General features: G+C 36.7%; 1 protein-coding gene across 1 annotated transcript in view; it reads right to left on the minus strand.

Annotated features, from left to right (window-relative positions):
• pde4d (phosphodiesterase 4D, cAMP-specific) overlaps window positions 1-14,383 on the minus strand; it is a 287,037-nt gene that overhangs the window by 239,455 nt on the left and 33,199 nt on the right. Inside the window, exon 2 of the mRNA XM_038281464.1 lies at window positions 6,477-6,575. Within this exon, the coding sequence (XP_038137392.1) occupies window positions 6,477-6,521 (45 nt within the window). The 5' untranslated portion in view covers window positions 6,522-6,575. The remainder of the gene's footprint in view (window positions 1-6,476; window positions 6,576-14,383) is intronic.

Below are 14,383 nucleotides of genomic sequence, written 5' to 3' on the forward strand. Positions count from 1 at the left end.
TTTTTTTTGCTGCATTTAATCACATTAAAATGTCCAGTTACTGAAATGTATTATATGGATCACCTTGCCTTGCCATTAAGAGAAATTTAAGTGTTTTATTGGGAAGATAAATTAATGTAAGGTGTTATAACAATTTCGTCACTAACAAACACTAATCAAAGCTGTATTGCTTGGCTTCTCTAACACTTCCTAATATTCTTAAAATCACAGTTAAAAGTAAAGTGATGATGAAGGATTTTCCCTGCATGTTAAGACATTGATTCTTACGTATATATTGTTGTCATATATATTGTGCTCATATTTTTAATACAGCAAATGCTTTTTTATTGTGCATCCTTACTCTTTTACATTTTATATAATGTTCCTCCAAGCTGAGGTGCCCCATATAATGTGTTGCTGTTTTATGAAATACTTGTCCTCCATTTCCCATTTCCACTACCTGCCAGCCCTTACTTGTATGTATTATTTGGCAACTAGCTGTATTGCTGATTGATACGATTATAGGTCAGCCTAAATAAAAATGTGTCTCCTCCTTCCTCTTTTCATGCACTTCCACATATGTCTTACTGTCATTTTTCCAATTTGCTTCTGTTTATTTGCCTTATTCCATAAGCGTTCACCTGATGAACCCGGGCAAAACGCTTTGTCTGAATGCTCCCCTGCCAGGCTCTAATTGGTGATCAAGATGTGCACAGGAAAAGAGACAGAGGAGCCTTTGGCCCATTTCTGTTCCCTCATCACATTCACAGGGCCACAGCCACTTCTGCGTAACCATGGCAATGCTGATAAGGTGACTCATGACTATTCATCAATGGCACAGCCTGATTGGACAGCCCCCGGGAGCCTTGGGAAGTGTATTCATCAGCGCAGCCTGCATCCCTGCTCTACCTTAATGTGCCCCTTAGAACGGTAAGGAAGCCTCTCTCATGCTTTTCTGTTGTTTTTTTTTCACACTCACCTCTTGTCTTAATCACTTCCTCTACCTTTCCTCCCATCTCTCCAATTAGCTGTCCCACCCATTATCTCCCACTGGTAGCGAATCAAGTCGACTTGCTCTCTTCACTCCGATGAAGTCAGCAATCACATCCTTGTCTGACATGAGCTATTATTTTCCCTGCTAAATTAATTTTTATTCATCACCAGCATTACTTCACAGAACTAATGAAGGTTAAATTTCAGTGAGATTCAATAACTTTTCCCCAGGACATTGTCTTTTGCAACCTTCCCTTCTAAAGTCCCTTCTGAGACACCAACTCTGAATCATCAGACAATTTTTGGCTCCGTTAGTGCTGCTCATATTCCATTTTAAAGGTCATTTGCTCTCGTTTCCAGCAGTTTTTGCAGCAACCTTTAGTATTTGCTCAGGCTGCCCTCTGTTCTGCCGGTAGCATTATCTTTTTTTAGTGTTATAAAATGGTTTGGAAATTTCTTAGAGACAACTGTATCATTTGCCGACAAAAACTATTGTAACATTAAAACCATGTCAAACACAGTAGTGGTGGCATCATGCCGTGGGGCTGTTTTACTGCCAGTGGATTAATGAAGACAGCTAGCAATTTCCAAATACTAATGCCTTTAAATCATTTCATTTCTTGAACTGCATAATTATGTTAGTTACACCAGGTCTATGATCCCAAACATACACCTAACAACATTCACACTAAATACGAACTTAGATAGGCTTAGACTTATTTTTTTTTATATCAATAAAGTTGAAAGTACTATTGACATTCCATCCTGAAAAATGAGAAATAAACTCATTAAATTCAAGCTGATAACAAATGGATATTAACCTTTGACTTAAATTCTAAAAGCATATTATATAAATACACCCATAAGTAAACTGTTGCTAGCTCGATAAATGTCATTATTACACTAAACATAACAAGACTGAGCAGAAACAGGTGGCAATAGTACTGTGTTGTAAGGGCTCTTTAAAATAATAGTACACGTAGAAATATGCAGCATTTGTTATACAGCAAAAGTGCTGCATAACTCAGACATTTTAATTATGTCTGAAATTAGGTTTTTCTAAAAGACATATTTCATTAGCTCCGCATCTACCGCTCTGATATCAGTTCATGCAGTGGCCCTGTATTTGGACTTGAACTCAAGGTCAGGAGGATGACTCGATATCTTATTCATGCCTGTTGGGGTAAGTCTGACAGTGATTGCTGCTGCCGCTGCCGTATCTGATCTCTCTCCTCTTATCTGTGTTGTTTTTGTGAGGATTTGCAGGAAACCTGCTTCTTCCATCCAGATGGATAGAGGTGGGTGATGGACAGCTTGCACACAACTCTGACAACATCGTGTGAGAGATGTGGGGGATGGTACGATATGCAGAAGGGAATGAAAATACCAGCTTTACACTTTGCATAAACCTTTGTAATTTGGGGCAAAAGCTTATTAAAATGGTAGAATTTTACAATAAACTGAAAAGAACAATAAATAAATAAAATCACTGAAGCGATTTGTTTTTCTATGTTTTGTTAAAGCAACTCTTGCACCAAATTGTATACATTTATTTGTACTACTGTAGCTTCAGAGACATTGAATAAAAATAATGCTTGAAAATATCCTTTGTTCACAACCGTATAATAGAAAAGATCACACCTGAGATAAAACATTTTTTACAATTGCATTCAATCAACCATCAGGTTCCACACAACAATATCATCTGTATTCACAACCTTGGTCTTAGCTTACATTTTTTTTCAATTGCAAACAAATTTGCTAAACTCCTTTGACAAATATTTCCATATATGTTTTTGTACTTTCTGACCATTGTCTTCACTGTGGTGATGGCAACATCTGCTTGGCTTCTTTTTTTTAGTTTTAATTCTTGACTTCCTTTAACTAATAAAAGTTCTGTTCTCAGTCAGATAATCCTTAATGAGATTCTATATATCATTTTGCAAACTTAAAGATCATAGCTTCTGCTCAATTTCTGTTCGATTTTAAAAAATGAAATTTCCACAAAAAATCTTTTGCACGAATTATATTTTAAGTTCACATTGATATTAATAAATGCAGCATATTAGAACGTGCAACAACTCTCCTTTCTTCCTATTACTATGTATTGCTGCTTATTGAGGTATGTAGAACAAGACCATACTGACTTACTTTACCAAAGTAAGTGACAGTGTTGGGCAAGCTACTTGTCCAGTGTAGTGAGCTAAGCTAATAGTTACTCAACAATAAATTAAGCTTCACTACACAAAAGCTACCACCTAAAGAATTATAGCAAGCTAAGTTACACTAATGTGTTAAAAGTAGCTTAACTACATCAGAAGCTACTTAACGTTGTACCAACCTAATATCAATTCAAAATGAGTCTGGTTAAAATATTTATTAAAGATCAGCCAATGACATAACACAGTGTAAACATTGCTTTTTGATCAGCATAATAAAAAAACTAAAGTAATTACTAGTAGACAAAAAAATAAACAATCTGCTGTTATTAGAGCCAAATTAAAGGTACTGTGTAGTGTTCTACACATCGAGACATGGCTATGAGTTTGCATTCAATGGACATCTCTAGGGAAAACAAAACCCTACAAAAGGCATCTTATTTCTTTAGGGTCTAACCCTTAGAGAAAACTTCTTCAGACCTCAATTAAACAGTTGATTCAAGTAACAAATGAAACTAAAAAAATAAAGAAGCTAATTAAGAGATATATATACATGTATGTCTCACTGTATAATTTAATTACTACCTACATATTTATTCATTGTATTTTGGGGGGTAATTAATTGAATGCTTATTTATTTATTGAGCATGTATTTATTTATGTATTTATTTTTATACATGGGAGAGCTGTTCCTCCATACCTAAAAAAATCTTATCTGTGCAAATAAGCCTTAAAACAGATTTATGTAAACATCCTGTCAGGTAAACTGGGCCATGAAAATACAATATCTAAGTTTGGCTACTGCTCTCTAATGAGAATATCTTAGTGGCACTCATCCGATTTAACTATCTGGAAATTAAAGGCGCCAATAAAATTAAAGCTGATATATTTTTCTCATTTTTATTTAAAAAAATTGACTGCAGTTGCTTGTTTTAATGAGTGTTTGGCTATGTAAAACAAATAGCTAGTCTTGGCCACATGAGCTCTCTATGGCCAAGAACCGAAATTTGAACACGCACTTTTTATCAGAGGATTCAACAAGTTTCAAAATCTCTGAAGATAAGGCGCTCTGCTCCTGTCTCCTCCTCCATCCTGTGTGTGTGGCTCTGTGTGTCTGCGAGTGTCTGTGTGTGTCATTCTTTGAGTTCCACTGCAGTGCGCAAGCACATGTTTCGGAGATACAGACAGGAGAGGCAGAATAGAGGCTCATGCGTGAATGTCCAACAAATAACTCCGATTGTTGTTTCAAAAATAGAAAACCTGCTTTCATTACTTAGTTATGCCCTGGAATTTGTAGCGTTTGTGAACGCTACGTCGCTACTTGATAAAAATAATAACGTCACTACTGGAAAGTTACTTGATAAATAAAGCAGCGACGCTATGATCAAGCTACTGGAAAATGTAGTTAAACTAATAGCTTCGCTACATGTAGCGGCGCTACTTCCCATCACTGGTAAGTGATGTAGACAGCTGGTCTAGTCACTAAAAAACTAAGTTTGCTTGAGTAAGTAAACGTTATATTAAAGCCTCTCAAGCCTTCATCCTTCGCTCAAGTCTTAGAATTAAAATGGCTGATTCCAAACTATAGTCTACCACTAACTCCCTTAATCACTATATAGAGCAGAGACTATATAGTTGACTTCATAGTGAACTCAGTTAACTGACCATCCGGACAGATGAGCACTACTTTTTGCTCCCTGTTGGTCACGTGATTCCGCCTTCCCGCACCGGTCATGTGCCATCTTTGTTATTTGTCGTTTTCACTATCTGATCCGTCCCGGAAGCATGATCCATACCATCACCTCATTTGTGCATGCGCAACCTTATTTACATCCGGGTTTCCATAAATAATATAATTATGTTACTAAAATTACTTATATCTATCCTTAACTCACTAAAGAATGTTAATACGCATCTTTAAAAAATGTTTGTCTGTTATCTGAGACAATTTTGATGCTTTTTACATTTTCTCCGTTGAACTGCTTGTCCAACGTCATCATCGGACATGATTTATCCATGTTTATCTGCATGTAAACATAAAACTCAAAAACAATAGATTCATGTTTAAATCCAAAGCCGAAAAAGTTAGCTTCCGGAAGCAGCACAGGATCCCATTGCGGCTACAGATCAGACACAGACAAGTGATAAAATAGAAAGTACTTTTTCACCCTCTAGACATTCGGACACTCATTTAAAATGCGTAACAACTATATAGAGATTAGGGTGGATGTTCAGGCACAGCTTATTCTGGTTAGCACAATATAAGCAGGTAGTAGCATTCACACTTATTCTTTGCTGCCTCATCTCTCACAGTGAAATTTCTTTTGACATTCAGGTTTCCTTCATGAGTGCACACAGGTTCTTAACTCACTATCAGAGTAAGGCTTTGCATTTATATCATATGAAACAAAATATGTAAAAATAAGTATATGTTTAGACCTAAAACTGTACAAACTTGAATGTCAGAGTTCTAGCCTGGGTTTAAAGGCTGGCAACAAAGGTGAACATGCAAAATGAATGTTTAAACTGCAATTGTTTTTTTAAAAACATCACAAATATTTTTTCTTTTTAATAAATGTACTCAGTGTGTGTTTGTCACCTAGGTGTGTTTCAAGCCTTTTAAAACATTTATACATTAAGGAACCGGAAAAAGATGCACTTAAATATTAGCATATTAGATATGAATAAGCCTTTTGCTGAAACTGTGTTTCAAACACTGTGCTTCCATCTAAGCAGAACAGTTAAGATTATTTACATTAAACATATCAGACAAAATGAACGCAGATGTTATGGTAATGATGTGTTACATTAAGCATATAGTAGAAATGAACTAATTCAACTTATGCTAATTCAGTATTTCAGTAAAATAGCACAATTGTAATATCTGAATGTTTATATCTGAGGCACATGCCAGATATATATATATATATATGCTATATATATGCTATATATATATATATATGCTATATATATATATATAAAAATGAATCATATTGCCTTGCAGAAAAATTTCTGAATGTCATGCAGTGCATTGTTCAAAAAAACAGCAAACAAAAGATTCACTTCAAAAGTAAATTTAGCATTTGTATGCAGGGATGTGAATATAAAGCATTCAAGTCAGAGATAAACACCAAAATCAAACTGTGGATTCTGATAATCATGCTGAGAATTTCGACCCTCCCACTGCTAGATGTGTTACAGTGAGAGGTTTGAGTGCAATATGCTATAAATGTTAACTTGTATATCAATGTAAAGCAGTTTACTACTAATAAATGAAAAAAGGAATACAGCACAATACAGTAAATTAAAAAAAAGCTGAAATTGAGTTTTGTTTATGTGGCTCACACTTTCTCGTTGGCTGTCGTCCCCGGACCGGTCATCTTTTTGCATGGTGGGGGCCACCTCTGGCAGGCCTCGGTCCCTCACAGTTAATGAGAAAGGAAACTATCAAAAAGCAAGAACAAGAAACTGTATATAGATGTAACATTATTAATCAGTTAAAATATATTCTACATATTATTGAGCAACTCAGATGCTGTATGGAAACTTGTTGGCACTCGTGGTGCATATGTGTAAAAAAAAAAACATTAGATCCCATTTGTTAGGGCTGGTATCCTTCAACTTTTAAATGTTCCATCTACTTCAGTACAAATGCATCAATAAGAAGGTACTTGACTGAACACTACAGAGGTTTTCTGCATGCTTACAGGGTGATTCAGCCATTTAATTCAGCTGTGTGGGACCAGAGAGGCACCATCTCTTGAGGATGTGAGTCCCTGGCTGGGGACCCAGATTTCTCAGTTCTGTCTTATGCTGCCTTCTCTTCATCTCACCCCTTTGGCTTTCTGCACGATTTATGTTTGGGGGGTTAGATGGTGATTACAGAAGGTTGATTTTTTGACTGAAGCATCATTTCTGTTAATTTGACCTTTATGTAACGTACTCAGCAAGCGTCACATCACAGATCCCGCTCCCACTCTGTATGCAGTGCTTTGAAAATTTCAGAGATACATTTTGGAAAAAAGATCAATATTGGATTAATCTGTCCATATCAATTATTCCTAGATTAAATTCCAGTAGACGTATCTAAACCCTGAATATTTAAATATGTGGATAATAAACACCTTAACTTTTCATTGCAATTAAACATAAAATGTTCCTCTGCATTTAGAAAAATTCTTATGAAGCAGTTAGGAGCCTCCATCGCCCAGAGAGGGAAGGGAGAATAAAGTTTTTGCTTAGCTGACAGTCTGAGGTTTAAAGCGGTGATCTTGTAGCCTCTTCAGGATGCAAATACGCTGCTCTCTAACCACTAAGTTACCATTCCCAAAGTGGTATCTGTATGTTTTTAGGACAGCAAAAAGCTGTTTCCGGCATCACCCTGAAACAATCCATATGCCTGTAAATATAGAGGCACACTTCAAGAAAAACAATTTAGAGTAACCAACAAATCTAACCATTCTTTTGAATTGTGGGAATTAGCTGACATGAAGATGCCACTATTTGCTACATAAACTTTAGAGTTTTATCTGCTTTCAATACTATGTTTTGTGGCAGAGTAAATATGGGTCTATATTCAGCCTGACAGGTTGCAGGTGGTAAAATTCTAGTCAACACAGTGCTGCAAATCATTGAACTGCTGCCCTGTAGCATGAAGATTCAGGGTTGGGACCCCAGCCTTGGGTCTTAGTTCTCATAGGGTACTCCAGCTTTCTCCCACAGTCCAGACCAGGATCGTATTCCTTTTTTTCATGACCCAAATTTCAATAAGGTAAGTGAGGGTAGAGATATAGATCGACTGGTTAAATATTGAACTTTTCCTTTCGGCTCTGTCCTCAACCAAAAAGGACCTGTGCAGCATCCTCTCTGATCTACCACTTGATCATCGTCTCCATCCTCTCCTCACTCACAAACAGGACCCCAAGATCGTTACTTGAACTGCTCCATTTGAGACAGAACTCCCCCAGGCATTTAGAGGGCAAAAGACTCTTCTCTTATTGCAAACCATGACCTTTGACCTTCCTTGGCCTTGTGACACCTGTTACCTGCGTCAGATATAATAAAAGCCAGCAAGGCTTGATGGGAACCCTTGGAATTCCCCTAAAAGAGCCGGAGGAAACGATTAATGATTAATCATAGGATGACATAAATGAGTGTGAGTATTTTTAAGGGATTGCCAGGGCTACTATTGAGCAGTTCATATTTTTGTTAAAGTATAAATATCTCATTAAAGGTATAAAAATAAAGATATTCAAGGTAAAGGCTAGATTAAAATAGTCTGATTGTGCTGTTGCAATTCAGAATTACCTCAAGGTTTTTATGCATATTTGTATTACACAGCTTCATACAATTAATAATACATTGTAAACATAAACATTCATTTTTTTTCCCTCACTATTAGTTTTAGGAAGTTAGTGTGTTTTAACAGACTGTTGTCCCTTCTCCTCCTACAGGCTTTGTGGTAGGGAATATAAATGCTTTGATCTCCCAGACAACCAGATAGCTGTGTGTACATGTGTATGTATGTCACTGTGATGAATGGTCACCATAAAGCCTGTGTGTTTATGTGTGTGTCTTCGTGACAAAGGAGACATGCTGGGATCCTCTCACCTATTAGAATGTATTAGACTGTAAAAGGTAAAGGTCAGTGAATTATCAGCCAGAGTTACACAAGCGTGTTTTGTTTACCTGGCCTAATAACCCAGAGCCTACACCTGCCCCATGTCTATGTCTCTCTTATCTACTCCCCACATACAGACACACACACACACCCTCTCTTAGTCAAGACCAGTGATCTCTAAGTGAATCTGTAACACTGTTTAAGGGATGGATAATTTTCTAAACCAGCAAAAACCTCCGAGGTATAACTTCCACTTTATTCCTTTTAGAAAACAAAATAAACATAGTCTCTGTTGCTGTTTCTAAGCTATGCTGTGCAGTTTGGAATAAAATGTTTTTTGCTCAAAAGCCTCATTCATGATTGTCCACATGAATAATTGCTTTGGAAAACATGGAAAGCAAGGATTTTTTGCAGCTGTTTAATACAAGACATTGAATATAAAAATGTCTCTGGCGGTTACCATACTGGATTTTCATAGTTCATGAGATCAGAGGGAAAAACAGCAATAAATCTATTATTGGCCACTTCTAACGACTTGCAAATGAATTCACATATTTGGAGTCACCCCAGTCCTGAGTTGTTTGCCACCTCCAACAAGTTATCTAAGGATTGTTGTGTACTAATCTTAAACAATCTTCCTTCCAACTGTGACAAGTTAATTGGTTCCTTCTGATCAGAACATATCCCCACATCATGAGATACTGATGCCATGTAAGGTAACAAATGCTTTGTTACCTTAGGAAAATAAAAATAAAAAGATCTTGTGCGGAAAAAAATAGCCTACACAGCAGTGCACCAACATTTTTTACACTTGTATATTTGTGTCTTGGAGAGATTTGTGTGTTGAAACAAACTAAATTGCAAAGCTCACTTCAGTGTAGCTGAAAAAAAGAAGAGTATTTGGATTCACCAAAAACTGAAAGTACTATGAGATCTGCAATTTAATAAAGCAAAAGCTGCAAGGGAGAAAAGAGTAAACTATACGGCAGTGGGTAAAAAGAAAACAGGGTAGAATAAACTGTATATATGAGAACAATAAGGAGCATTAGTAACAATAAGGAAGTAAAATCAGAAGCAGAGTCGAAATGATAGAACAAACTAAACAAAGCTATAAAAAGGACCAGATTGTGGGTATTCTGTCTGCTTTTGTGGCTAATCAGAATAAGCATTTTAAAAAAGAAATAAAACCCGTCTTTAAACCCAGATCTTCTAGCTGTATTAATTATTTCGCTTAATAATTGGACTGAAATCATGCAAAATGTTAATTACTGTGTGTTTATCTTTCATTTCCATTAATTGATTGAGCTTATACTGTTTTAGTTTCATTTCCATCTGTTTTGATACAGCTTTATGAGGTTGGCAGTGTTGTATTTTGCACATTCTGCGAAGCTGCTTATTATTTGCCATGAATTGAAGTAAAGCTGTTAAAGCTGCATGAAATAAGTTTTTCTCATTTCCATTGGCATTTAAAAAATGTCAACCTTGAAAGCACGGGGCTAATTTAGCACCAAAGGAATTAACAGTAGCTATGAATCTGAAAGAACACAGAGAAAGGGAATATTTAAATCATTCCACTCCTCATCTCACCACTTCCTAAGAGTGTTACTGAAAACACCACTCAGGTGATTAATAAAATGTTTCTAATATTAAAATGTTTTTTTTATTATTATTATTATTTCAATATTTTTAAAGCAATATCCAATCTCTGTCTCTTTGCATGTGAAGTAGATCATTACATGAATGTCTGCAGATTAAGTCTAGTTCGTTAAATAACTTTAACTAACCATGTTAGATTTGTTAACATCGCTGAAACAAAACTGCATCAGTTAGAATACTGATGGAGAAAGAAAATGCAATTTCTATTATATTAAAGATAGCAAAGAACAAAATAAAAAAACTATTGAAGCCTTAAAGTATCTCTGCTACCTTTGTGATAATAAGAAAGCACATAATAGTTATACTCACTGAAGTGAGTATTCAAATAAAAGAAAAACACAGCCATCACCATTACCTCACAATCTCCTGCTGAAACCTCTCATGCCCCATTGCAATATGGTACATTCGTTTTTTTTACTCTGAAGACAGATTTTCACAGGTTCATAGTGCAATGTGAATGGCCGGCCTCTTTTGGGTCAGATTCAAATAATTTAAGCTGGAGTGGTACAAGATGGGTTCTTGTCCCCCTGTGCTGGTCCCTGGAAAATCTCTCCTGTTCAGCCAGGCCAACAATTTCCCCCTTACGACCCCCCCTTTCAGAGACATAGACCAGCATCGGGTATTGCAGGCTAACAAAGAACCCAAACGACTGTCCATTCCTAAGGGGCTGACCCATTCATCCGGTTTTCTAAGGCAAAACAAGGCTTGGTTTTTTGGTCTACTCTATAAAGCCTCAAACTCAATGCTATTTCTGAAATTTTTTATTGAAAAAGCTTCCTGGATGGGAAGCGTAATAAAGTTCAGGGGATTGTTTTTTTTACCTTTTTTGGAATGACTATGACCTGAATGACTGAGAATCTTTACTAACAACATCCAGACAAAGAGCATAAAGATAAAAAATTTCAGCCTCACTTGGATGTATTTCAGATGACTGTTTGAATCGCGTTAATGGCTCAAGATGATAAAAACCACAGGAGATCATTTTAATCTAAGATTTTCAAATGATTTTTTTCTTGCCTTATCGTCTTAATCTTCCATGGGTGGCAGAGCCGCTTGAAGTCATTTTGAACAGGTGGTGCTGCGAATTTTTTTGTTGTTTTTTTTTTTTTATACAAAAGACCTATGAGCCTATAGGTCTATTTAAATACAATAAAAATAAATAGGTAAATAGATTGAGATTCAGTATTTTATTTTCATATACACTTCAGTTCACGCAACCGGGGTCGGTAACATAAAGACATCATCAGTTCTCAGGTGAATATATCCGCTATTAATTAAACTTAACAATAAAATTAAAACACACAACAACAAAGATTGGCTGGCATGAACCTGAGTCACTGTGTTATGTAACATGTGACTATTAGCTCCAAAACGCCTTTTACGCAAACCACAAGGAAGTAGTTATAATATTTAAATGTTATTGAAATGCTCTCCATTACACAAAGAACACAGGATCAAAATAACACTCAAAAATATTATGGTTACGTTAAACTGCTCAAATAGATATGAAAGTTTGCGGCGGCACCATGCTCTTGCTTTGAGCTACAGGCAAGGTGCCCTGCCTGGTTACAGGTATCCAAATGTTCAGGCGGCTCAGAGATCGTGGAGATAAAGTCTCTCATGATTGGAAAAATTTGAAATTCTGTGCCATATTTGATCCTCATTTCTGTCATTAGACTATGTAAATTTCCTAGTCTGCTGCCGTGAGCGGGATACCACACTCTAACTGCTTCACGTTGCCATGACAATGTAACTTTCATGAACTTGTGTTGATAAGGCCTCAAAATAATTCAGTTAAAATCCAAATACATGTAAAAGTAAAATAAAAAAGGCAAAATAATTTCCCAAAAAATCAGAAGAAATTAATAAATTGTGAAAAGTATTTATAATGCTTTTTTTTAATCACCCTCTACCCACTAGATGGTGATGCAGCGTCCCCACTTCCCGCGGCTATGATGGGTGGAGACATCATCAGAAAAAAAAAAAAAACTGGTGGTGCAATTATTAGTGTTTCCTTCGGTAGTACATAAGCATTAGCAATGGGTTAACTGGGCAAGTTCTGATGATGTTATGACTCAGAGCAGAGGACCCGGTATTCAAGCCAAGACAGACAGTGGGATAATTCAAAAGCATCTATTTAAAACACAGATAATCTGAGTAGCAGCAGTTAGGGCGTCTATCATAAGAAACTCTGGTTTAACAGTTCAGCCCGTGTCCTAAGCGCAAGGTAGGATCCAAACAGATGCCAACAAGATGCGGCGGGCAACACCCAGAGTGTCCCACACACTGCAGCCCCAGAGAACAGAGAAACAGCAAGAGTCCGAAGCCAGGTCAGGCAAACAGAACAGAACAGGCAGGTTCAGAGGTCCAGGAGTCCAAAAACAGTTCAGGCAAACCGTTCAGACGGGAACAGGCAGGCTCAGTGGTTGAGAGGCAGAACCAGTCTGGATCAGGTAATCAGAAACACTCAGGTAGTATAAAAATACTCTCACCACTGAAATCAGATGGGAACGGGCAGGCTCAATGGTTGAGAGGCAGAACAGGTCAGGTTCAGGTAGTCAGAAACACTAAGGTACGCTAAAAACAATCTTACCACTAAAATCAGATGGGAACAGGCAGGCTGAGTGGTTGAGAGGCAGAACAGGTCAGGATCAGGTAATAAGAAACACTATGCTAAAAACAGTCTCCCCACTGGTACAAGAGAACGACAATAATCTGGCAATGATTATTGGATGCAAGCATCCTAAATAGAGGCAGGAGCAAGTAGATCAAATGAGCAGTGATAGAAACTGGGCAGAGTTAGACAGGTGAATGGAATGAGTAATTAAGCCAGTCATCAGTTCTAAGATCATGACTGATGGAGGTTTTATCCTGCTAAAATGAAGACATTCCCTTCCAGCCTCGCCACACGCTTATTCAAGAGGAGTTAGTTTTAAACAAACTCCTTAATGCAATCTGCTGCATTTTTTAAGTAAATTTTTTTTCAACAATTAGTGTTACAAGATTATGTACATTTTACAGGGATAATTTACTATATCTTTACATAATTCTATATCATTAGAGTTGCCTTTTCAAGTACCTAATTTGTTGTGAATTGACGTTCTGTGAATAGAGAAATTGAACTGACTTTTTACAGTAAAAAATATTTCCATATTTAGCAGTTACTGATGTAAATCTTTTTAAGTTGTTGTAACGTATAATGAGGGAATGATAAATAGATAATTCCTCCCCCATCAAAGGAGTAAGAAATGAAAGCATGGGAGGAGGTGAAAATTTCCTCCCATATCCCTCTGATTCACCCCCTGATGGGTTTTTCAATGAATGTACTGCCATTTTTGGGAGAGTGATGGGAACTTTCCCCATGTGATCACATTAAAGGTGAGGGAGCAAAAATGAACTGGGCTATGGCTCCTCCTCATCTGGCAGTAGATGGTAGTGGCTGTTCTAAATTTCAGCTGCCGTTAGAAATGTCTCCTTTCTCTTGTTGAGATCCCACAGCTGCTTATTGAATAATCGCTCAAAAGTATCTCAGCCCTTTATTGTAGCCATTCAATCAGATGAGATACGCCAGCCTCCATGGCTCTGTTGAAATAGCCTGTCACTTTTATTCCATTTGGCAGAACAGTATGTGCCAGAATAAAAAAAAAAAACTGTTTCTGTTAAATTGATCAAACTAATTATTTGGAGGAAAGCCATAGGAATTTTTTGCACAATAGACATTGAAGTTCAAATAGATGCTGATGTGTAAAATGTCTAAAGCAAATTTCTTTCTGAGCTTTTGCTTATTAGAATAGGTTACAGCTCATTACATACTACATCACAGTATTTCAGTAATTAGACAGATATAGTTATCTAAGAGCTTACAGCATACCTTCTAATTATTAGACTAATTTCTCAACTACTTGACTGAAGTGGAATTTTCTAACTTCGAGGACTTAATTCCTTAATTTACTTTATTTTTATCTCTGATTGCAGC

The sequence above is a fragment of the Cyprinodon tularosa genome, unplaced genomic scaffold (genome assembly GCF_016077235.1).
Source record: "Cyprinodon tularosa strain WSP-4 unplaced genomic scaffold, ASM1607723v1 ctg171, whole genome shotgun sequence".
NCBI classification, from domain to species: Eukaryota; Metazoa; Chordata; class Actinopteri; order Cyprinodontiformes; family Cyprinodontidae; genus Cyprinodon; species Cyprinodon tularosa.